Raw genomic sequence first — 22509 nt, forward strand, 5'->3', positions numbered from 1 at the left:
ACTCAAGGCTGTTTTGCAATGGTTTCTGCCCCATGGGTCACACCTACTCTGGAAGGAAAAATATGAAGCCACTGTGATTGTTTCTGCATGATTCCTTGTAGCTTTGAGGATGATCGCTTAAAAAAACAAGCTCTGTCTTTATTCATTTTGTTTTATAGTTATTTTAGACAGTTTCCTCAAACTGAAGCAATGTTCCATCTCTCGGGTGGGAACATACACGAGCTCCCACAGCTCATTTCCCTCCTGTGCTTGAGAACAGAAGAAAAGAAGAGATGGCACAGAAACATCACCCTCCTGAGGGAATCCGCTGTAGAACTGGATAGTCCTGGATGTATCCTACTTTTGGAAAACTCCTCTCTGGAATTTCAGAGCGTCCAGCAGTGTCTTTACTTACTCCTCTCCACTTTGCATATTCAATCTTCCCCATGAGCTCTAGACTGACTTTCTCATATAGCTGTCAGGAGTTGTTGATTTGTCTGTGGAGCTCCTGTCTGTTCTGTGTGGGATGTGCAGCTCCTTATCTGTCATCCCTGAAGCGAGCTTAAGGTCAGCCTTTAATTACTTCTCATCCCGTCCATCACTGATGCTGATAGTCCCACCCGCCTGACAGAGGCCAGGGGCCAGATGGGCCTCCTCAAGCACAAGACTTTTCAAAAATTACCTCAAAATGTAGGACACTTTTCTTTTTGTCCTGTGGACAAATTGTAAGCATTTACTTCAGCTTTGGTTAAGATTTGGAGCAGCAGATGGCCTGGGTTTACTGAATCAGGGCAATTCAGATAAGGTAGCATTCCAAAAATAGGAATATGTCAAATTTGCCTACATTTTCTGGCACTTGTTGTATTGTCCTGTGTGGCAGCGCATCTCCGTATTGCTCCTAACCGGCCAAAACTACTGCTGAGAATTATTTTCAGATGTGGTTTGAGAAAGGTCTGGAAGGAGTAGCTGTAGGAGTGGAGAATATTTCCTGTGCAAAAAAATATGCAGGCTGTTGTTGGTTAGTCAGTGATTGTAAAAAAAAAAAAAAAATCTGTTTCTCCTCCACAGAGTGTTCCTGCTATCCAACGGGACGCTGCTGATCACGCAGGTCAAGCCCAGGAACACCGGGGCCTACAAGTGTATCGGCCGTGGCCTCAGAGGATCCCACGTTACGCTGGAGGCTTCCCTCCTCATAGCTGGTACACACACACACACACACACACACACACACGCAAAATTGCAGTTGTCGAATTGTTGAGAGATAAACACCTGTGATTCTGTAATCTGAGAGTGAGTGGAGCATTCGGGTTACGTATTTATCCTACCCTGCATCTCTCTCTGCTCTGCCCTGCCTTCTTCTCCTGGCGCTTTCACTTAGAGCCAGATCCCTCTGATGATAATCACATTCTCTTATTGACATCCGGCCCAGCTGGATCCACTACACTCTCTGCACTATTGCGTTTTGCTGCTTCCCCTTCATATTATTTTCTCCAACAATCCGACCGTTTGCCACGCTTGTTTTGTCCAAGAAGCTTCCTCCTCGCAGTCAGTGACTAAACGGGAAAAGTAACATTAGCATCCATATAGAATATAGCGCATTGTCTTCCTCTAGCATATTTTTATTTTCCTAATGAGGATGAACATATGCAGCTGAATGTGGCCACCTAGAAAAAAAATGTTGCACCCAGCATCATGTTTTTCATAAAATGACTGGTGCATCAGTCATCGTCATCCTACTGGCCAAGAAAATGAGAGACAAAGTCTGTTTATCCCAAGCTATGTGATATGTCAGACTTTTATCACCACAGGTGGCAATGCTAGTCTTATCATACATGATTTCAGTGGTGATATGTTGCCAAGATATATATTCCTAGAAACAAAAACCATGTGCTTCATGCCCTGCCAGCACTTTTCTGTCAGAGAAAGCGGCTGTGCAGTTACATGCCCTCAGATAATGCACCAAGCAGTCTGAGTGTAATTATGAGGTTTTAATAAGGTGAATGTCATTAGACCTGCACCTGTGAAGAACATCCAACATCAACAGACTTTTACGCTCAAGAAAAGACTTTATCAAATCATTATAAAATGTACAACAGATATAACTTTGTGGTTCTGCAATCATGAGCTTAACGATATGTCAGCCAGTTCGCAGATATATCAGTATCTGTATGTATGCTGTTAAAAATGAACTGCTATGAAATACTTTTTTAGAGAGCATAATGCCAAAGCAGATTCTTGCGATAACTAAGAAATTGTGTCGTCATGTAGTTTGTCCATTGTTTGTAATACTGGCAGCACTGTCTGCAGCACATGCAGCAGAGCATGCACAGCTGAGCAGAGTGGTGCAGATTTCAATGGTTTCTTCACTATAGGGTTGCTCCTTAGTTTGAGAAAAACGTCGCTCAAAAGTTTTTAATTACCCCATAATTTTGTCTTTTAAATAAACTAATTTCTATAGGGAGAGAATATCGGGCAATATAATGATGTCGCTGTTTGAGTGCTTCCCAATGTTGACATCAGCCCCAGAAATGAAGTGTCAGTTGTGCGTAAAGATTAGTTTCATATACACGCAGGGAAAATGATCTAATACACAAGTCCAGACACATCAAAGCTATTTTAATATTACAGTTGACGGTGCCAGCTCTTTTTCTGTCATGAGATTTTCAAATATTACCTTTATGAAACAGCTTTTTAAATAGCTCCTTTCTGTCAATCTACGACAACCTGTAGTGTCTTCTCATCTTACTAATCAGCCAGCATTTTGAAATGCAAGTGCATGCAAGTCAAATATTTTGAATAGGCTCACGGCTGGAAATTCTGTGCATTTCAACGTCCCGTGCACTTTATCCCTCTCAAACATCCCCTTTTCCCCAAGGGTTTTGGATTAATGAAGTACGACTGCATCTGCAGTTTTAACCCAGTGAACCACAGCTCCATTTAAATACCTTAATTCACTTAATCTGATGGTAATCCCTGCCGGCATTATAGGGGATTGTGCCACAGTAGAATTCAGTATTTAGGGACAAGTTTAAACAGTCACTCCATCATGGCTCCACCTCATTCGTTTCACTGCCCTCCCCCTTCTGGCAGCTCGGTTTCTCTTTCATCTGCTGAGAAATGTGAGTTTTCTTCTGTTCTCATTAATTGATTTAGATCTTAGACTCGTAGAAGGTCGTAGCCACCGACCAGCTTTCAGAGCGTTGTTGGCCGATAAAGTATTAATGACTTCCATTTAGGACACGCAGTATTAAACTTCACAGCAGTGGGAGGTCTTGTGAGTCTTTGTAAGACGGATCCTATTCCACTCTCTGTATAGGGGCTGCCAGTTTTGATATGACCCACCTCACACAGGCCTGAGTTAATTCCCAGAAGAACAACCTATATTCTCAGTTCGGCTACTGTGAGCTTTGTTCTCTAATTACTGTAGCCTGCTCTTCAAATCAAAAGACTTATCCTAACAAGACAGGAAATCTGTTAACAGAACTGTGAATTGGAATTAAGTGTGCTCGGGGCCACTACTGAAATTCAAAATCCACAGTGCCTCACTGGCTTTGAACACAGATTAATGATTATTAGGGAGTCTTGTGCAACTGGAAATCAATTACAGCTTTCAGAGAGCTTCTTCACACTGAAATTCTCTTGATCTCTCTGCTCCCCACCACAGAGATAGAAGACATGGTGGCGAAAGCGTCAAAGGTTTTCACCGCAGACACCCTGCAGCGGGTGACCTGTCGACCTCCTCGCGGCAGACCAGAGCCGGAGGTGTGGTGGGAGAGGGGAGGTCAGAGGGTCCCCACAGAGGGCAGAGTGCACCAGGACGGTCTGGATCTGGTCTTCAGCCCGACAGAGGAAGGAGATTCAGGAACCTACACCTGCGTGGCTCAGAACAAGGCCGGACGAAAGACACAGGAGGTCACCTTCACTGTGGCCAGTAAGTCAAATTAAATTCAGTTTGCCCATCTTGAGGAATGCAGCTGCTGTGAAAATGTTGATGATGTGAGCATTCAGGAGGCAGAAGGTGATCTTGTGTAAAATGCCAAAAGCCTGAATGATAGGAAATATGTTATTGAGTGTTTCTGGACATAAAGGAACAATATATCGGTTGCATCAATTTGACCATTTTTAATAAGACATGTCTTGACTGTCTGAATGCAATACAGTTACTTAAGTATCCCTTTTGAACAGATAGATAAAAACGATTTGCTGTTAATAGTGATTGAACCATTAACCCTTTACGCTTCAGTGCGTAGTAGGTGTACCGCCGGCGGTACACCTACCTAAGGGTTAAAAAGCAGCAACCATTGCACTTCTAAATCAGAATTGTACACTCACTGCTCACTTTACCAGCTCCACCTGTGAGATCTAATCATAGACTGTATATATAGTGGACGTAGCATCTGGCTCCAGAATTGAAGTCCTCCCGGAAGTGTCAAAAACTTGCAATATCACACCGTCCGCTAGGGTTGGCTCCAAAAAGCTTTTGCTCCATAGACCCCAATTCATTTTTGGAAAAAATAAAATTTGATAGACTGATTTTCTACAGCTCAGGATTTTTTTCCTGTTAGTTTTCATGATCTTAAAATAAATCAATACTGAATTTTAAATAAATCGTTAAAGTTGGCGGAGCCAGGGGGCGTGGCTATACTTGATAGACAGCAACAGAAGCCTCTGCGGTAAAACGTGGGCGGGATAAGAGAGTTCTCAGCCAATCCTGCCCCTAGTTGCTCTCCGGTCCAGTCTGTTTGATGACGCTTCTTACGTCACTGGCTCCAAAAAATCCAAAACGCGACCAGGAAGTAGCAAAATCCGGGCTTCATTTTCTCGCCATTGAAACCAACGGGTGACGTCACGGTTAGTTTACGCCTGGATCTAATGCAATCTAATTCTGTCATATGTGACTTTTTGTGATTTTGTCGGGAAAAAAATAATTCTTGTCTGCTAATGTTTTATCAAAATCACTTTATTGTATTTATCTTGTTTTAAATTTTGCCAAAAATAAACCATTTACTGTAATGACATTCTGTGGAGGAACTTTTCAACTGAACTGCAGGCTGTGTACAAAGTAGAGAAACAAATTAAAATGTAAATAGAAAAATATCTATATTAAATAGAGATGCCATTTTTCCTGTATTGATACCACCTGCAAGCATTTGGATATATGCTGGACACGTTGATTCCAGGTATTTTTGTGAAATAAATACTCAAACTAATTCAACATTATATTTATTTTTTTATGATTTTTGGCATGCTAACTTTGTTATGCTGCACAAAAGACATTTGTGTGTGTCTATAGAGGCACAGGGCTTTATACTGGAGTGAAATAAATGTCCACAGTGAGTAAAAATGTGACAGGAGCAAAAATCACCCTGAAATAGCTGTAGGTTACGAGGATTAGCTTACATCTTCCTAAAGAATTGAAATAGGGGAGGCATATCCTTTACAGGGTCACTTTGAAAATTGAATAAATTGTTTTGTTCATATAGTTGGTTAAAAAAACATTTATATAGTTTGTAAAATGCAATAATTTGTTGTGTTGTATTTTCCTCCGCAGCAGTCCCTTAAATAATGTAAGTCAGACCGTTGATACGATTAGGCTGAAAAAGTAAATAAGCAAACTACTAACTTACAGCAGAGGTTATTATAGCACTTCCTCATGTCACAGTAAGTAGGTTCCATAATGTCAGAAGCACAGTGGGAACACTGGGACCATCTTCCAGATACACAGGGATTACTAATGGTGTCTATATTTAGACTGACCAAAGGGCCAAGCAAATTAACTCTTTATTCCTTCAAGGGACTGCTTTGTAGCTGAGCAGTTATGTATATATATTTTCAATGTGTGTGTAAATGTAAAACATCTGTGCTGATCTGCTGCATTTGTGTGCCTGCAGCTGCTCCAGTGTGGGTGTCGAGGCCTCAGGACAGCCATTTAGAAGAGGGTAAACCAGGTTACCTCCACTGTCACGCTCAGGCCAACCCTCAACCCGAGGTCACCTGGCTCCGCAACAACATGATGATAACACCCGAGGTATGAGGCAGCGATGACAACTCTCCTGATGTTTTGTAACATGACAGAATTTCATTGCAAAAGTAAATGTTTTGCCTTCCAGGACTCTCGTTTTAAGATGTTCCCGAACGGCACCCTCAGGATCAACAATGTGGAGGTGTATGATGGACAGATTTACGGCTGTGAAACGAAGACTGTAGGCGGCCGACTGTCTGGGCAAGCTCGAGTCATTGTGCTCGGTAAGCTGGGAGGGAATCTCTCATTTGATCAATATATATACAGTAGATTATACTTTCATTACTCTGATTCTATTTGAAGTTATTCCCCAGACTGAGAGGTAATGTGCAATGAGTGAAATCATATGCAGGGTGTGATGAATAATACAGTTGTGAGAGAATAAAAAACAAGTGTGTGTGTGTGTGTGTGTGTGTGTGTGTGTGTGTGTGTGTGTGTGTGTGTGTGTGTGTGTGTGTGTGTGTGTGTGTGTGTGTGTGTGTGTGTGTGTGTGTGTGTGTGTGTGTGTGTGTGTGTGTGTGTGTGTGTGCTTCCTAAAATAGGATTCCATGTTGTGTATCTGGGCGTCCAGCAGGACACCCACAGAGGTGTAAAATATGACTCATGCACAACAGCTTGATTCTAGCCTCCATTTTATCATGTTAACGCCATGATAAATTCCTGCCTGCTGCTACAACATCGCTGTGATAGATGGCTCTGCATGTCACAGCTTCGTCTGGTCAATCTCTGTGTTTATGTGATCTCAGCCTCTGATAAAGCTCACTCTTTATACTCCTCAGTGTGCCTGTAGCCATATTTTCCCGAATATGTCTGAACATGATTTGCGTCAGCTTAGTGTCATTTCAGCTGCAGTGTGAGTCGCACAAAAGAGGCTTTGACGTGCACTGCCCCCCCAGCAAGCCGCGTTAACCGCATGTGTAATGTGTGTTTGTGTTTTGACTTGTGTTTCAGAGAAGCTGAAATTCACCCCGACTCCTCAGCCTTCCCAGTGCCTGGAGCTGGATAACGAGATCACCATCCAGTGCTCCGCCACGGGCCGGGAGACCCCGACCATCCGCTGGACCAAAGCAGGTGCGCACCCCGCCGGCTTAACCTCGGCTTTAAATCAGATAAGGGATGACTGTTCAGCACTATCTGATCCAAAATGCAGCAGTAGCCTCCAATTCTTCGACGCTTATGATGACAAATGCTGTTTTCACAATAATATGTAGAAACCTGCGCAGAGTCTTCAGCAAACAGAGTGTCAGGAAGATTCATCATCACACATCACTTCTCCCTTTGTTCACATTAGGAGTCAAATTAACCACTTAGGCTCCACAGGCAGCTCCAGACTCGACCCTCTTAACCTCTCTGCTCCCTGCGTGTCTGTCTCCCCCTACAGACGGAGGAGAGGTGCCGCCTCACGTGGAGCAGAGGAATGGCCAGCTGCATTTCTCCAAAGTCACTCGCAGCGACGCCGGCAACTACACCTGCATCGCCTCCAACAGCCTCCAGGGGGAGATCCGAGCCTTGGTGACCCTCACTGTGGCCGGTAAGCCGCTCACTCATCATCCCGGAAGAAGGGAATTAAAAAAGAAAGGGCCACACTGCTATATTAGTCATCAGCCCCACATTGAAAGTGCTTGTGGTCTGGGTACATGCGAGGGTGGTTTAATGGCAAGGCAGTCACTGATCTTTCTCATCAAGCTTCAAAGGCAGCAGCATTTATGATGCAGTTGGTGGCCTTTTTACAGCACAGCAATGAAATGCATTGGGGTTATAGAGAGTAACTGAGCGAATGTAAACCACAGTCGCCACAGTTTTTCAGTCTGTGAAGGAGGTCTTATATCCCAGTTGTGGTCTGAGTGTTGCGTTAATGAGCTTTTGCTTGTTTGTGTGCACATGCAGTGTACATTCACTTTAAGGTGGAACCAGACAACACAACGGTGTACCAGGGTCACACAGCCATCCTGCACTGTCAGGCCACCGGTGACCCCGAGCCTCACATCCACTGGATGGTTAAAGACAAGGTGCTGGACATCAGCAAGAGCAGGAGGTAAATGAAACACTTGGGTTGCAGCTCAGCTGTCATGGACGAGGATTACAGTCAGTGATTACAGGTTCAGAGTGTCATCTCTGCACATTGGTAAAGTCGTTTTAAAGTAATGAGAACATCAACAAAGAGTCTTATTCAAACACATTTTTTATCAAGTAGCACATAGGAGTTGCCAGTTTGTGATTTTTTTCAAACCTGTCATTTTACTCATGACCAGATATCAACAAATATATTAATCCTAATAATTTTTTAAAAATATGTATATTAGAATAAAACAAGAAAAGCGGTCAGAGAGCAGTACTCCACCAGGGTTGCTCAGTCTTTGCATCATTGCCGACAGATGAAAGCTTTAATAAAAAATGCTCTTGTGCTGAGCACAGCCATGTGTTATGCATGTGTACATTATGTACGGATACCAAATCACGTGACCTGAATGTGTAGCGGAATTAATGGGACTCGGAAACAACCCCACAATTTAATCAATTGTTCCTTGTATCATTTGCAGCTGACGTCATGGTTACAGTGACGCCATGCCACTATTTTGCAATGATACAGAAATCTTTAACAAATCCGTGGATCCAGACTCGTGGATCAGCCACGTCACTGCCAAAATCTAATCACTTGGTCCTTGTGTCATTTCTGACCTTCCATCTGAATCCGTTTTTGACTAATGTTACACACAGACAGAGCAATGCACGCCGATCGTCACATAATCTGCCACATTCCTTGGTGGAATCATAAAAACACTAAAATAACCTCATATTCTGTCCACTTTATCATCAGTGCTGATTTACATCGATGATTTTTATTGTTTGTCCTTTAAGCTTTATTGAAATATTTTTGTATTGCAACTTGTACACTTCAGTAGTTAAGGAGACTTAAACACCTTCCCGAAGTCTTTCGTCATACATCTGTATCTCACATCTTTCACACGGAGTCTTCTTTGTTCGATAGATGTTTTGAAATGTCACGCTTCATGTCAAGGCATTCTCTCTTCTCTGCTCTGATGACACTGCTGAATTTGGTGTCAGTTGTGTGAAGTTCTTCTCTTTACACTTGAGTAATGTTAGATATAATGAATCTTTCCTTCTGCTAAAACAGTGACAGAAAACTGCCTTCTGTATTTTGGTATTGTCAGTATATTAATCGGACATGCCACCTTCTGAAAATACTCCACGTTACTCCAGATCGCTTTTGTTGGCAATGGATAACCTTTTCAGCAGTTGGTCGAGCACATTCCTCAGATTAAATAAGACTGACAGCTAGACAAAGAGTCCATGTTTTCAAAACACAAGAGACTCAACGTCTTCAGTAGGAAAAGTAAATTTTAGACTTTTGTGCCTTTCTGGTCTCCTCGTCCCTCCGCCTTTAATGTGAAATGAGGGTCGGCCTCCACCTTTTTCTGTCTCACTCCTTTCTTCTTCTTCTGCATCCCAGGTTCCAGAAGATGCCCAATGGCTCCTTGCTGATTTCAGATGTCACTACAGATGACACGGGCAGGTACACGTGTGTGGCCGGAAACAGCTGCAGCATCAAATACCGTGTGGCCCAGCTGCATGTAGTGGGTGAGTTTAAGACATGCGAGCGTCCGAACACGGGCTGCTTTTATCAGGAACAAAGGTGCACACATGGGGAGTCAGCCACGGTCACAAGTGCAGGATGAAGGCATTAATTAAAGCCCGGGCCTGGGCCTGTCATCCGTGTCGTCAGGTTAATAACCACGGCCACATCTCTGACGCCACAGCTGTCACTGGGGTGATGGGATTGGGCAGACAGTAGATCTAATAATGCTTCACACTCTGAGACTCCTTGTGTGCTAAAGCTGAAAATTACAGTCACACACTCGCAGTAGAGTCCCATGTCAGCTCATTTTCTCTAAGTAGTAGGATGGTATTCCGGTTTAGTGAGGAGACAATTGAATGAATTGAATTTAGATGTTTGTTGCAGCTTGTAGGGGTCAGTGTGGCAGTAATACCCCACAAAGCCAGACTGGGCAGAAAAATGAAGGCACTGTATTCGTGTTGGTTGATGGTTTAACTGCGTTCCGTACACCTTTGACATTTTCTTCTTTTGTTGTTTCATCTGAAGTGATTTGAATATGTTCCATTTTTTTCCTTCCAACTTTATCTTGCAAACCCATTCTTCAAAAAATGTAAATTTGTTTTCCTCTTATCCTAAAATTGAGCCTGAAACAATAAAATATGCTAAAAGATGTCCCACAGTGGGATGTAAGAGATTTGATGTTGTTAAGATCCCACATCTTGTACTTCCTCAGTGCGTTTTGCTTGACCATAATTGCTGCGTGTGCCCTGCAGAGAAACCCATGGTTTACAATCACGAAGATGAAGACAAGGCTCCTTACAAGATGATCCAAACCATCGGTCTGTCAGTGGGAGCGGCTGTGGCCTACATCATCGTAGTGCTGGGACTCATGTTCTACTGCAAAAAGAGACGCCACGCCAAAAGACTGCAGAAGGGCCAGGACGGAGAGGAGCCTGAGATGGAGTGCCTCAATGGTAGGAATGCCTATAAATTTCAGGTTAGACAGTTGTAAAATCATTCAGGAGGTTGTGTGAGTGGTTCAATTTATTATCCTGAACGCTTTAAAATGTTTAAAGCATTTGCTGCCATCTTGTGTTCATTCTAGGTATTACATATAACATGGAAACGGACACAAAACTCTTTAGCCGGAAACGAAGGGTCCCAGCTATGCTCAGTTGAAACATATGTTACGACCCAGCTGCCCAGGGTCGGCTGAGAAGATAACAAAAACCAGTTGTTCTTGGTTAGGTAAAGCAATTTATTGCTTAGTGAAGGGAAAAAGTAAAGGTGAAGAAGAACAATTAAACAGGGCTGGTGGGTGTTGTTAAATCTAAGAACCAAATGAATCCAAACGAAGTCTACCAGCGTTATTTTTTTATTTAACCTTTATTTAACCAGGAAAGATCCCATTGAGATTAAAAAACTCTTTTCCAAGGGAGTCCTGGCCAAGTTATGAAAACTAGCTAAAAGAAAATAACAACCAAAATCCCTCTCCAAAGTCAAAGACACAATAGCAACACCCATGTGACTAACGAAAGTAATTAAAGCGGTACACAGGGCTGAACAAAGAGCCAAGTTTGACATAGCCAAGCTTTGAGCTCGACAAAAACTAAAACCTCAGTCAGAGATGGCGGGTGTCATGAAGGTGGTGATCTACTTTCTTTGTTACTTCAGGTTTTTTGCCTCAAACTCTGTGTGCGTTCACATGAAAGGGACGTTTGTCGCATCATGTGACTCTTCTTCGGCACTTAATGAACCGATTGCGTGCAGCTGCTCCAGTCAACAGGTTGTTAATGTTATGACGGTAAAAAATGCTGCTTCTGCAAATGATGCAAGACAGGAATGCTGGCAGAATCATGTATTCATATATTTATTTTACTGATCATTGCAGCCACTTATTTCTGAAAGCTGCACATTAGAGCTGCTAAACTTTAAACTTAATTTATTCAAACATGATATTGTATTAAAGTGCGTTTAGGTCTGACACTGTCCCATAATGCAGGATGCCACTTTAGTTTTTGGTCAGATCAAAGTGAAATGAATGTTACTGATTGAATATTGTTTGTAATTAACAGGCAGAAGGCATCCAGCCACCATGGGCCCTAACACATACTTAAAATAAGCTTTTAATAATTGCTTACTTCATTTAAGATGTGCACTGTTTCAGCTGACAAATGCATCACGCTAAACTGTTTCCTTTCTGTCCATATCAGTAATTATTGCTAATTTGTCATGAGTAATATTTAAATAAAGACCAACAGAAAAAGGCTTTATTGTGAATTTAAACACTTTCTTTGTAGGCAACCAGTCTACAGTGTTAACAATGAAACATACCGACGAATAGATGGAAGTATGCAGAAACGATGAAGGAATGATCTCACTTTGATGCACATTAAACACAACAATCAAACGGGACCAAACATTAAATCTGTTTTTAAATATGATGCTACAAATTGAGTGAAATGTAGAAGTGATTCCTCAATGTAGGATACTCTGAAATGCACAGAGGGTGACCGGGGTGAAACCGCTTTATTGCACTGATGTGTCTCTGGAGAATGACTTCACACTGGCCTCCATGTGCAGCTCATCGTCATGTTTGTCTGCCAGCATTGTATCACTCAGGTGCTCTGTTCTGAAGGGACATGATGGGCTGTTATGATCCAAGGAGGGGTTTGTTACTTTTCTCTGTGCTTTCACGGTGGTTCCAATCCATTTAAATCAAACTATCAGATAGTGTTCTTATTGATATTGATGAAGTGCCTATCATTCATGTGTGTTGTGTTCATCAGGAGGGGCCGTTCAACAAAATGGCCACACCACCGCTGAGATCCAGGAAGAGGTGGCCCTCACCAACATGGGAACCATTGCAACAACCGAGAAGCGCCACAGTCACGTCAACGACAAGCTCCACTTTCCCCGAACAAACCTGCAAACCATCACTACATTAGGTGCACTACATTACACAGTCCTGTTTTATTTTTTTATATATTAACTGAGAATGAATGTCCTTGTGCTCTGATTTAAACCAAAGTGACCCGATCTTAAAGCTCGTGCTTTTTTGGTTTTTGTGACTCTGCTCTAACATTTGCTTTGTGTTGTGTGAACGTTTGCTCAGGTAAGGGGGAGTTTGGCGAGGTGCTGCTGTCCAAAGCCAAAGGTATCGAAGAGGCCGAGGAGGAGACGGTGGTTTTGGTGAAGAGCCTGCAGACCAGAGACGAACAGCTGCAGCTCGACTTCCGTCGCGAAGCTGAAATGTTCGCCAAGCTGAGCCACCCCAACGTCGTCCGGCTGCTGGGTCTCTGCAGGGAAGCAGAGCCGCACTACATGATCCTGGAGTACTACGACCTGGTAATGACACCACAGCAGAAGTACACACACACGTATACAAGGATCAAATACTTTTCTTTTTACCTGATGCAATGCTCTGTATTTTTGCTTTTTTTCACACCAGGGAGATCTAAAGCAGTTCCTGAGAATTTCCAAAAGCAAAGACGACAAAGTCAAGTCTCAGCCTATCAGCACCAAGACCAAAGTAAGAGTTGAATGTTGTACCATGATTGGCAGCTCCAACTACAATGTATAGAACAAAATAGAAATGTGTGTTCACTGCAAGTTGAGCTGTTCCCATTCTTTACAAGAACGTGGTGCCCTAAAGCATTTTAAACATTTTTAAAATCCACTATATGCTGAAGCATAAGAGGAGAAGATGAGGACTAAATAACTCATTACATGTTCGCTGTTCAAAGAGAATTAAGAAGTAGAAGCTTTGCTGAGAGTTGTGATTATTTTTAGCCAGTAACCTCCAGGGGTTTTGTCATCACTCTGAGGTTGCCAGGTAACCAGTGGAGGCCTGTTGAACAAGTCCTTTAACTTATACAACCAAAGAAAACCTAATTCCTGCTGCCACTGCAAACATTTAATCAGATTCCTTTTCTCCTTGACAGTTCTTTTGCTCCATGTTTGTCTTTCTCGCTCCAGGTTTCCATCTGTGCTCAGGTGGCTCATGGGATGGAGCATCTGTCCAATCACCGCTTCGTCCACAAAGACCTCGCCGCCCGAAACTGCCTGATCAACAGTCAGAGGCGCGTCAAAGTGTCGTCACTCAGCCTCAGCAAGGACGTCTACAACAGGTCTGCTAAAAATAGACTTTACATTTCATAATAATCGCACATTGGAAGTGGCAGTGGACAAGTTTTTCGCTCTGGTTTATAATTCTGAAACAAATGTTCACTGCACAGAGTAATGCCTGTAAAATAATGGCACAATTGGTGTTTAGACTGGTTCTCTCTAAGCCTCACTTTCACTTTGCAAGCCGGTCTGACACCCGGCTTCAAATCTCCAGGGAAGATGAGGTTCAGTTTACAGCTAAAGAACAGAATAACTGAGGAAAGTCAAAAGAAAAAGAGATCAGTTGTCAGAGACGACAAAGAAAATGAAAAGGGAGATGGAGGTAAAACAAACAAACAAACAAGAATGAACATCATGTGGGCGTTTACTTGAACTTGAGAAGGCTGAACACTAACAATAACTCAATGTTGTAGCGGCTTTGTCAATTAGTAATTACTGACTGCCTTTTTCATAGCATCAGATCAAGGTGACTCTTTCAGTTTGGGATTCTTCTGGTCTCTCAGTACTTCTTGTCACTTCAAATCATCAATTACATCAAATACAATTTCAGTAAAGTCAATAAAGCTAATAATAATCTGTCTGATATTTCCATCTCTTTGTCATTCCTCCTGTGTACACAGTGAGTACTACCACTACAGGCAGGCATGGATCCCACTGCGCTGGCTCCCAACAGAGTCTGTGTTTGAGGACGACTTCTCCACCAAGTCTGATGTGTGGGCCTTTGGAGTGTTGATGTGGGAAGTATTCAGCCACGGGGAAATGCCGTATAGCAAACTCAGCGATGATGAAGTGTTGGAAGGTGAGCGTGATGCTGCAGCTCAGGCTTCGACATCCCAAGTTTTTACTCAACAGCCAGCATCTTCATCTTCCTGATCTGGTGTCTCTACCCTCTTTCCTTCAGGTCTGCAGACAGGGAAGCTGAAGCTCCCCGTTCCAGAGGGATGCCCCTCCAAAATCTACAAGCTCATGACCCGCTGCTGGGCGCTAAGCCTCAAAGAGCGCCCATCCTTCACTGACATCGTCCACACCCTGGGAGAGCTGCCGTCTGACAGCAAAGTCTGAGATGAACATCAGCCTGCAACAAGAGGGGAACTCTGAGCAACCCCCTTCCCCTAAATAAAGACAGGAATGCTGGATTATTAGTCTCACACATTTCAGGGAAGAGGGTTGAGGAGAAACTTTTTTATATGCATTTCAAACAATTCTGAGTGTGGATTTGACTTCTTTGCTACATCGGTGGAAACGCACTCGTGTCTGTGTGAATGGCTTCGTGTGAGCAGTGCCAGGAGTTTGCCTTAACCGCAGCATGGATGAGCCTCCCCTCCCCTCCGGTCTGTCTGCGGTTCCACTGTGACCCTGCAGCCGCTCTGTCTCAGAGACACTTTGTTTCACGGAGACTCACAACCTCGGTGCCTCTACACACACACACACACACACACACACACCTACACTTTCAACTGCTCTGTAGGGAACATAGAGTGCTTTCACTGGCTCTGATCAGTAGAAATAAATGGAATGAAGATTTTAAAAAAAAAACCCTGAAAATTAGGTTTAAGTTCACCGTTTTCTCATAAAACCAGAGAGAATTGACAAAGGAAAGAGAAGTGAAGTTTTTTTTAGATATCTACCACTTAGGGAGTGTGTTAAATGAGATCTTTTACTGTTCTGCTTCAACTTAGAATTCAGTCAGCTGCACTGTGGGTCTAACAGCCGAATCCTTGAGGTGACACCCAGCTACTCCAACTTCCCCCCAAAGTGTGTATGAGAGTGTGTGTGTGTGTGTGTGTGTGTGTGTGCGCACTGAACTGTTCTCAAAGAAGCAGAACGGGGTTTGCATGAAGGTTTGTCGTCTGTTACACCTGTGATTTGTGAGACATGAGGAAACTTGTGGGAAAAGCAATCCATGTTATGGTAACTCTTCAGGAACAAAAACAAAACGATCAAGTTTTATAGCCAAGGAATATATTGGGTAGATGAGATTGTGCCAGTGTGGGCTTTATACATTTTTACAAGCGTGTTTTGTTCTTGTATTAACTTTGAGGTGCTTATTTGTCACAACCCGCGGGTAAGAACGCCCGATATTCCACACCATCGTGTCGTCTCCGTTGCGGGGACATAACCTCTCACCGCGTTTAATCTAATATTTCCAGAGGTCCAATCACAGTTTCTCTTCTGGTCCAGCTGTTTTGTGCAATGCTGCAAAGTGGACCACCACACCAAGCAATGTGTACATACTGTAGAAGCCATGCACTAACTTCACTTAAAAGAATATCCCTCTTTATTTCTATCATGTTGTGTAGAAGGACATGCAGGTGCCTGTTTATTTATGATGAAGGTCCTGTCTTTTTTTAACTATGTTTATAATAGAAAGGTACTTCTGTGAGGTAGTTATGTATTCATTCTCATGGTCCATCTCAGCGTGCGTTCAGTGCAGCTGAACACAAAAGTACAAAGGAGGTCAAAAGAGTGACTGCAGGTCACCAGAACTCATAAGTGCCTGGTAAATGAAGGATTATCTTAACTGTTTCCCTCTTGTTACATTATCTAATCAATTGCAATGGCCTTTGTTTATGAACCTGTTTTTATACGTTGTTTTTAGTGTAATGTTTTGTTTTTATGAACGCTAGGCACTCACACCTAGACCTCTTTTTTTTTTTTTTTAACTGCTTCAGCAAATGTTCACAGTAATCACAGATATATACAAAAGTATACATGCTGCTGTCAATAAAGGTTCACAGTGTTTTTACCCAGTGTGTTGTAATTAATATAGTGGAGTGCTTTCACAATATTAGGTTCAGATGTTGTTGGTACCTTCCACCTGTTTTTTTTTTAGTTTACGCAGATCAATTTCCAAATGCGTAAAATTTTCTGGGGACATTGAATAAAGTTTTTATTCCAAAGTTTACACCAAGCCATCTAGACATTGAAGCAAACCTCCCAACAGGAGCAGCCTCCTGCAGTACCTCCCCACACCATAGAACCTGCTCAGCTACAGCTTGAGGAACACGACCAAAAGTACAAAGCATTAACCTGGCCTCCAAATTCCCACGATCCCAATCTGATTGAGCATCTATAGAATGTTTCTCCCCACAAAGAATCCACTGACAGGCACTACAGGACACAATCAGAGCTCCATATTATTAAAAGCTACTACTGTACGATATTAGGTAGATGGTTTAGATGCTGTTGCTGATGGTTGTATATGGTGATGCAGCTGCAAGCAGAGACCGTTTTTAAACTCTTTATTACTAATTTATGCAAGAAATTAGTTTAGATATTTGTACATTATTGTGTATTCAAACCAAAATGTGTCAAAAATTATCATGAAAGTTTCTTAGCTTCTTTAATTAAAACTCTTTCACTTGTAGGCCAACTGGAGAGTTTCTTCACAGCTTCTGTTAGCAGCTCCATTACCAGAAAATTATATGTTAGATAAAAATCATACATTTTGCAAAATGTTCACTGAGGTGCAGGGGTGGATCCAGATTAATTTTAGTGGGGGGTACAACAGATATTTTGGGAGGCCACTGAAAAGTTGTAAGAAAAATGAAAGCTGCTACCGACCTCTCGCTTTTACAAAGTATTTTTCATGTTTGTTTTTTTTGCCTCTTTAACCCGATAGGAAAGCTGTATATGACCTTTTTCATTTTGGACTGTTAGCATTCAAGTTATGATGGAGTTGTTTCCTTGTTTATGTGAATTAAAACATCATCAGCTACAGCATCTGCCTGTTATGTAAAACTAGTAAGCTCAGTGACAGTATCCTGAGGGCAGTTAAGTGATAAATATTGTGCAAGAACAGCACTATATACAACCCTGTCAATTTCCACTTCTTTGAATGTTTACTGACAATTATCACACCTACAATAAGAAATAATATTCTGTACTTTTAGCAACTAGTTCTCAGCTGTAAACCAGAAACATCATCGGGTTCTGTATACTAATCAGTCTAAATCAAAATGAGTACAACACAATACACAGTGAACAACAACAATCTGTACCCTTGATCTGTACAGTAAGTAGCACTCTATTTAACAGTAAACCTGAGAACAAAAATTAACTATAGCAATATTCCATATTCTTTAGTCATTTAATAGTGCACAGCTCAGCAAACATAATGTTCTGCATAGAAATCACAAAAAGCTGCTCTCAGTAATCTTTCACAGTGAGCAGATGTTCTTGTGTTGCAGGTCCATGGTCCAGATGTGGCCATCGAACAGGCCGGGGGGTCTGGCACCGTGTACTTCCTTGAGCACCTCCTCTTTTTGCATTCTTCATATGGGATGGAAATGAAGTATCGTTGGTTTAGCACGTCTATCAAAGGCCTGTAGGTGTAAAGCAGGAAGCCCTCCACAATGAGGATGTGAGTCTCCTCCTCTTCCTTGTGGTCGGACTTCGGGACGATCTCTGTGTCCAGGGTGCTATTAAACCCTGAGACTTCTCAAACTTCAGGGAGTTCTCCAGCCACGCGTAGATCTGACTCATCATGGTGTCAATGTCCAGAGCAGTGATGACATCGTACTGCTTAAAGCCATCTTCACCAACTTCAATCTGATCTTGGGACTTGAAGAAGTCATCCTGATGGACCACGCAACAGTTGGACAGGTTCTTGATCAGGCAGTTGGTGAGGGTGGTTTTCCCTCCATCGGTTACTCCGCCGATGACGATGATGTACTTCATGTTCTCGGATTGGTCAAAGCTCGGAAAAGAGTGAAAAACGTCAACAAAAACCGGGTCAGGAGCGATCGGACGTGGAAGAAAGCTGAAAAAGAGAAGGTTGCAGCAGGAAACGTCAACTACTGCAGTCCTCCATGGGACTTGAGTTTAGTGAGTAAGGTAAGAGCAGAAAGGGAGCTGCCACTTGGACATGGTTCTTCCACCCAGAGAGGACCTCTTTCTGCTGTCGCTGCTACACATACTGCCCTAGTTGAGGTTTTAGGTGGAATATTCCTTTTAACCAGCCCCTCATGTCTCTTTGAGGATTTTGGATGGAATACTCGGTTAAACCAACATTTTAGGTGCAGCTGGACTTCTACATGAGAGCTTTAATTATTCTTCATCTACTTCCTGAAAGGTTTGGTCAGTAAAAAAGACAAAAATTAATATTTTCAGCTGAACAAAAGACAGACTTTGCGATTTTTCTGCTCACGTGTTTTGTTGTTGTAAACTTACTCTTTCAAATAAATAGCCTCCTAACCCCCTGGAAACCAGCGTTTGTCCTGTTTTTGTGTCGCTCCTCGGAGACACGAGACAGCCAGTTGCAATGTTTTTTGAGCAACACACCATACTATGACGTTTTTACCGTGAAGGTTCTACTATGAAACCAGTTTGACATGTTCAGGTGTTCTATGTGTGAAAACTCAGAGATTTCAGGTGTTTTTCAACTTTCTTTGTTAACTTTCTGCTTCAACTTTAAACTAAATTTCCTTCACTAAGCCAGCCCTCTGGACTTCCAGTAAGCTGTGTTCCTATTGGCTGTCCAGGCGGCTGCTTGGTGTTATCAGGAACACTTGAGCAGCTCAGTGTCTTCCTGCTTTATGTCTGCAGTCAAACATTTCCTCTGCTTCTCTTCACTGAACTGGGTTTGGCTCCGTTGCTTTAGTTTGTTCTTTAGGCGTCGGCTTGCAGTTCCAGCAGTAAAATCATCTTTAATGTGTTTCTTGGTGTGTTTTAGGGCTTTATACTGTGTAGTTGTCTTGGTAAATGTGGTTATTTAGCCACAGTTAGCTCATGGTGCTAATGTGTGCAGTGATCAGTGGATTTGGTGCAGCTGAGTTGTGTCTTTATCATGGCTGTAGTGAGTCTTCAGAGGTTTTTGGTCAGACACATTCTGTATTCTTGTTTGTGAATCAATGTTGGTTGTCCAGAAGGTACGAGTTCCTGTCCTGATTCTCTGTTTAGAGATTCTTTGGTAGGATGCACGAGACTTTAATGTTTGGGTTGTGCTCGTTTTGTTTTTGTATGGTTTCATTTGGATGACTTTTGGGCCTTTAACAAAATAAATAAAAGTGGCCTTTTATTGTGGGCAGTCAAAGGCACACCTGTGCACTAATCATGATGTGTAATCAGCATCTTGATATGGCACACCTGTGAGGTGGGATGGATTATCTCAGCAAAGGAGAAGTGCTCACTATCACAGATTTAGACAGATTTGTGAACAATATTTGAGAGAAATGGTGATATTGTGTATGTGGAAAAAGTTTTAGATCTTTCAGTTCATCTCATTTAAAAAAAAATAGGAGCAAAAACAAAAGTGTTGCTTTGATATTTTTGTTGAGTGTAGTTTGGGGGCCATAATATTAAAACCACATGTATGATCCTTTAAAAGTGCTGGCTGTCCTAGTCTACGGTGAAATCTTAAAGTACTCTGATTAACCACAAGAGGGTGGTGTATATCTTCTGGAGGTGTTAAACATGACCCAAATGTATCAAACGTTTTTCAGTATAATTATGTTCACAGTTAAATACAGTAACTCAGTTTTTTGTAGCTGCAAAAGAAGTTTCCAGTATGAGTCAGTATTTGTTGGACTAGTGAAAATAATCTACTTAAGAACGGCATTTTCAGTTTGGCATTTCAAAGTGACAACAGGATTACTGCAGCTCCTCCTGAGTCATTACGTTTCTCCTCTTGTAAAGATTGGCTAGTAACTTATAGTTAAGCCAGAAAAATTAATATTTAAGAAGCTAAATTTTGATTAATAGTGACCTTTTTTTAACGAGTTGGTTCCTTCTGGCTTGAAATGACATAAACAACAAAAGACAGGTGTTTGTGAAAAAACATTTGTCCTATTTCTGTGGGATTTTTCCCTTTTCTTAATATTCCATGTCCAAAGTGTTTCACACCAACTGATGATGTAGCTTGTATACCATTAGTCCTGGTAATTTCTAGCACTTAATCTTCTTTTATTGCAGCATTCTAAGGCAGTGATGCTGTGATTCTGTAGTCACTAGGTTCAGCACATTGTGGCTACAACCTAAGCTTAGTGAGCCTCCTGTTATTAGAGCTGCACATTGTGGCAGCTCACAAGACGAGAAAGGTTATAAGGCCGTATTTAAGTGTTTTCTGAGCAACTCTGGTAGCAACATGTCACAGCAGATACTCCAGCAGACTCTGCTCAAGGCTGGAGTTGTATTACTGACATTTTGGGGTGAGATGGCCAGAGTCCAGACCTGAATCCCATTGAGAATCTGTGGAGGGAAGTGAAAACCAAAGTGATCACAAAGGAATATTTACAGATTGTGGCAAAAGATGTATGGAACAAAATTCCAGCTAATACGCATTCTGCATTATAGGAACTGTTTGATCGCTGTGGTGGCAAATAAATACTTTCTCACTGATTACTGATGAAGGGTGTCAACAACTTTAGACATATTAGTAAAAATGCCCTGTGAGAATATAAAAATCTAGAAATTGCTCAAACATGTCATCAAAATCTCCAACACAATGTCTTACCACCTTCTGTCATTTGTTTGTCATTTCCAGCCAGAAGAAACCTAATAAGGATTTACTATCAATCAGAATTTAGCATAAGTATTAATAATTTGTTGCTTGGTGGTGGATAGAAATGATTCACTTCAGATATTAACACAGAAGTTTTGGCTTTTTATGTATGCATTGTAAATATTTCAGAATATTATGGCATTCTGAAGGGTAAGATTTAATAAGGTTATAGTTTATTAATGCCATTCCAGCTCGTTCCCAACTAATGATATCATAACATTGTGTGCATTTCACTGAGCTCTTGTGATAATAGAAGCACATCCACTTCAATAAAAATCCCCGATAGCGGCTTGCCAGCAAATCATGGATGAGAAACCTCTTTCAAATACCATAATACTTGGCATTTGTTTTAACCTGCCTGGAGTAGCAGGTGGGTGGGGTTCACTGCATCATTTCAAACACTCTCAGATAAGCAGACCTTTAACTGAAGATATTCTGATGTGATGCAATAGAAAATAAACAATATCTGGATTCCATTTAGCTGCTTGTTTCACAGTTCTGGTATTGTGCATGCAGGCTTACTGGCAGGGCCTACTGGGACACTTTAAGAGACATGGCTGTTGACATTAGTGTAATAACACCTGTGTTTTTCTCTCCTACTGCTGTGAAAAGGCCTGTTGCAAAAGCTGTGAGGGTTACAACTGTGTGGCACAATAGCATGTTGAATGCAATTTCCAAGTAAGCTTCCTAAAAAAAATAACAATACTGTGAAACCTTACTGGGCCTGTGCAGTGGTGCTCCATTTCCTAATGTAGAAAGCGTGATGCAAGCTTCAAATTCAAAGCATGAAAGGTGTGTGATAGGTGAGTGTATTGTAAATTTGGACACCTGACTTTCTGGATTTACAATCTAAAATAAAGTTATGTCTAAACTAGACTTTAAAGCAACACACATAAATAAAGAGGTATTCTGGCATTAAAACTAAAACTCTGAGAAAACATGACTGTAGCTTGCTATTGTACCACCTGTGGAGAATATAACGTGCATGTTTTGTTATTTTGGTGCCTCTGCATGTCCACGGTGACGTTGTCGGTAGCGCAACCATTTTGGTATTTATTCTAATGAGGAGGCTTCACGGACCAATGAGAGCGCTACTCAGATAATCTTCAGCCAATCAGGAGGCGACGCTGTGACTCACCAAATAAGGAGAGACAGCACCAAATAAGGAAACATTGTATCTCTTTATAAGGAGGGAAGTAGTTCCTCGTTTGTGGTATTAGTCCGCCGCCGTGTACGCTGTTTTGAAATGACACCTTTTTACACGTTTTTGATGCGTATAAAGTGAAATAGTGTGATGATAAA

The 22509-nt window shown here is 41.9% G+C and overlaps 1 protein-coding gene and 1 pseudogene across 1 annotated transcript in view; one reads left to right on the plus strand and one right to left on the minus strand.

Moving 5' to 3' along the window:
* ptk7b (protein tyrosine kinase 7b) overlaps positions 1 to 16452 on the plus strand; it is a 93772-nt gene extending 77320 nt beyond the window's left edge. Inside the window, exons 6-20 of the mRNA XM_051960330.1 lie at positions 1048 to 1178; positions 3644 to 3910; positions 5871 to 6007; positions 6090 to 6225; positions 6953 to 7072; positions 7383 to 7532; positions 7889 to 8036; positions 9474 to 9601; positions 10352 to 10552; positions 12368 to 12526; positions 12694 to 12926; positions 13030 to 13110; positions 13557 to 13708; positions 14327 to 14505; positions 14608 to 16452. Of these exons, the coding sequence (XP_051816290.1) occupies positions 1048 to 1178; positions 3644 to 3910; positions 5871 to 6007; positions 6090 to 6225; positions 6953 to 7072; positions 7383 to 7532; positions 7889 to 8036; positions 9474 to 9601; positions 10352 to 10552; positions 12368 to 12526; positions 12694 to 12926; positions 13030 to 13110; positions 13557 to 13708; positions 14327 to 14505; positions 14608 to 14768 (2383 nt within the window). The 3' untranslated portion in view covers positions 14769 to 16452. The remainder of the gene's footprint in view (positions 1 to 1047; positions 1179 to 3643; positions 3911 to 5870; positions 6008 to 6089; positions 6226 to 6952; positions 7073 to 7382; positions 7533 to 7888; positions 8037 to 9473; positions 9602 to 10351; positions 10553 to 12367; positions 12527 to 12693; positions 12927 to 13029; positions 13111 to 13556; positions 13709 to 14326; positions 14506 to 14607) is intronic.
* A 1234-nt stretch (positions 16453 to 17686) lies between these two features.
* On the minus strand, positions 17687 to 19314 carry LOC110963679 (nicotinamide riboside kinase 2-like; annotated as a pseudogene).
* Positions 19315 to 22509: the final 3195 nt, after the last annotated feature.

Source organism: Acanthochromis polyacanthus, chromosome 15, assembly GCF_021347895.1.
Source record: "Acanthochromis polyacanthus isolate Apoly-LR-REF ecotype Palm Island chromosome 15, KAUST_Apoly_ChrSc, whole genome shotgun sequence".
NCBI lineage: Eukaryota > Metazoa > Chordata > Actinopteri > Pomacentridae > Acanthochromis > Acanthochromis polyacanthus.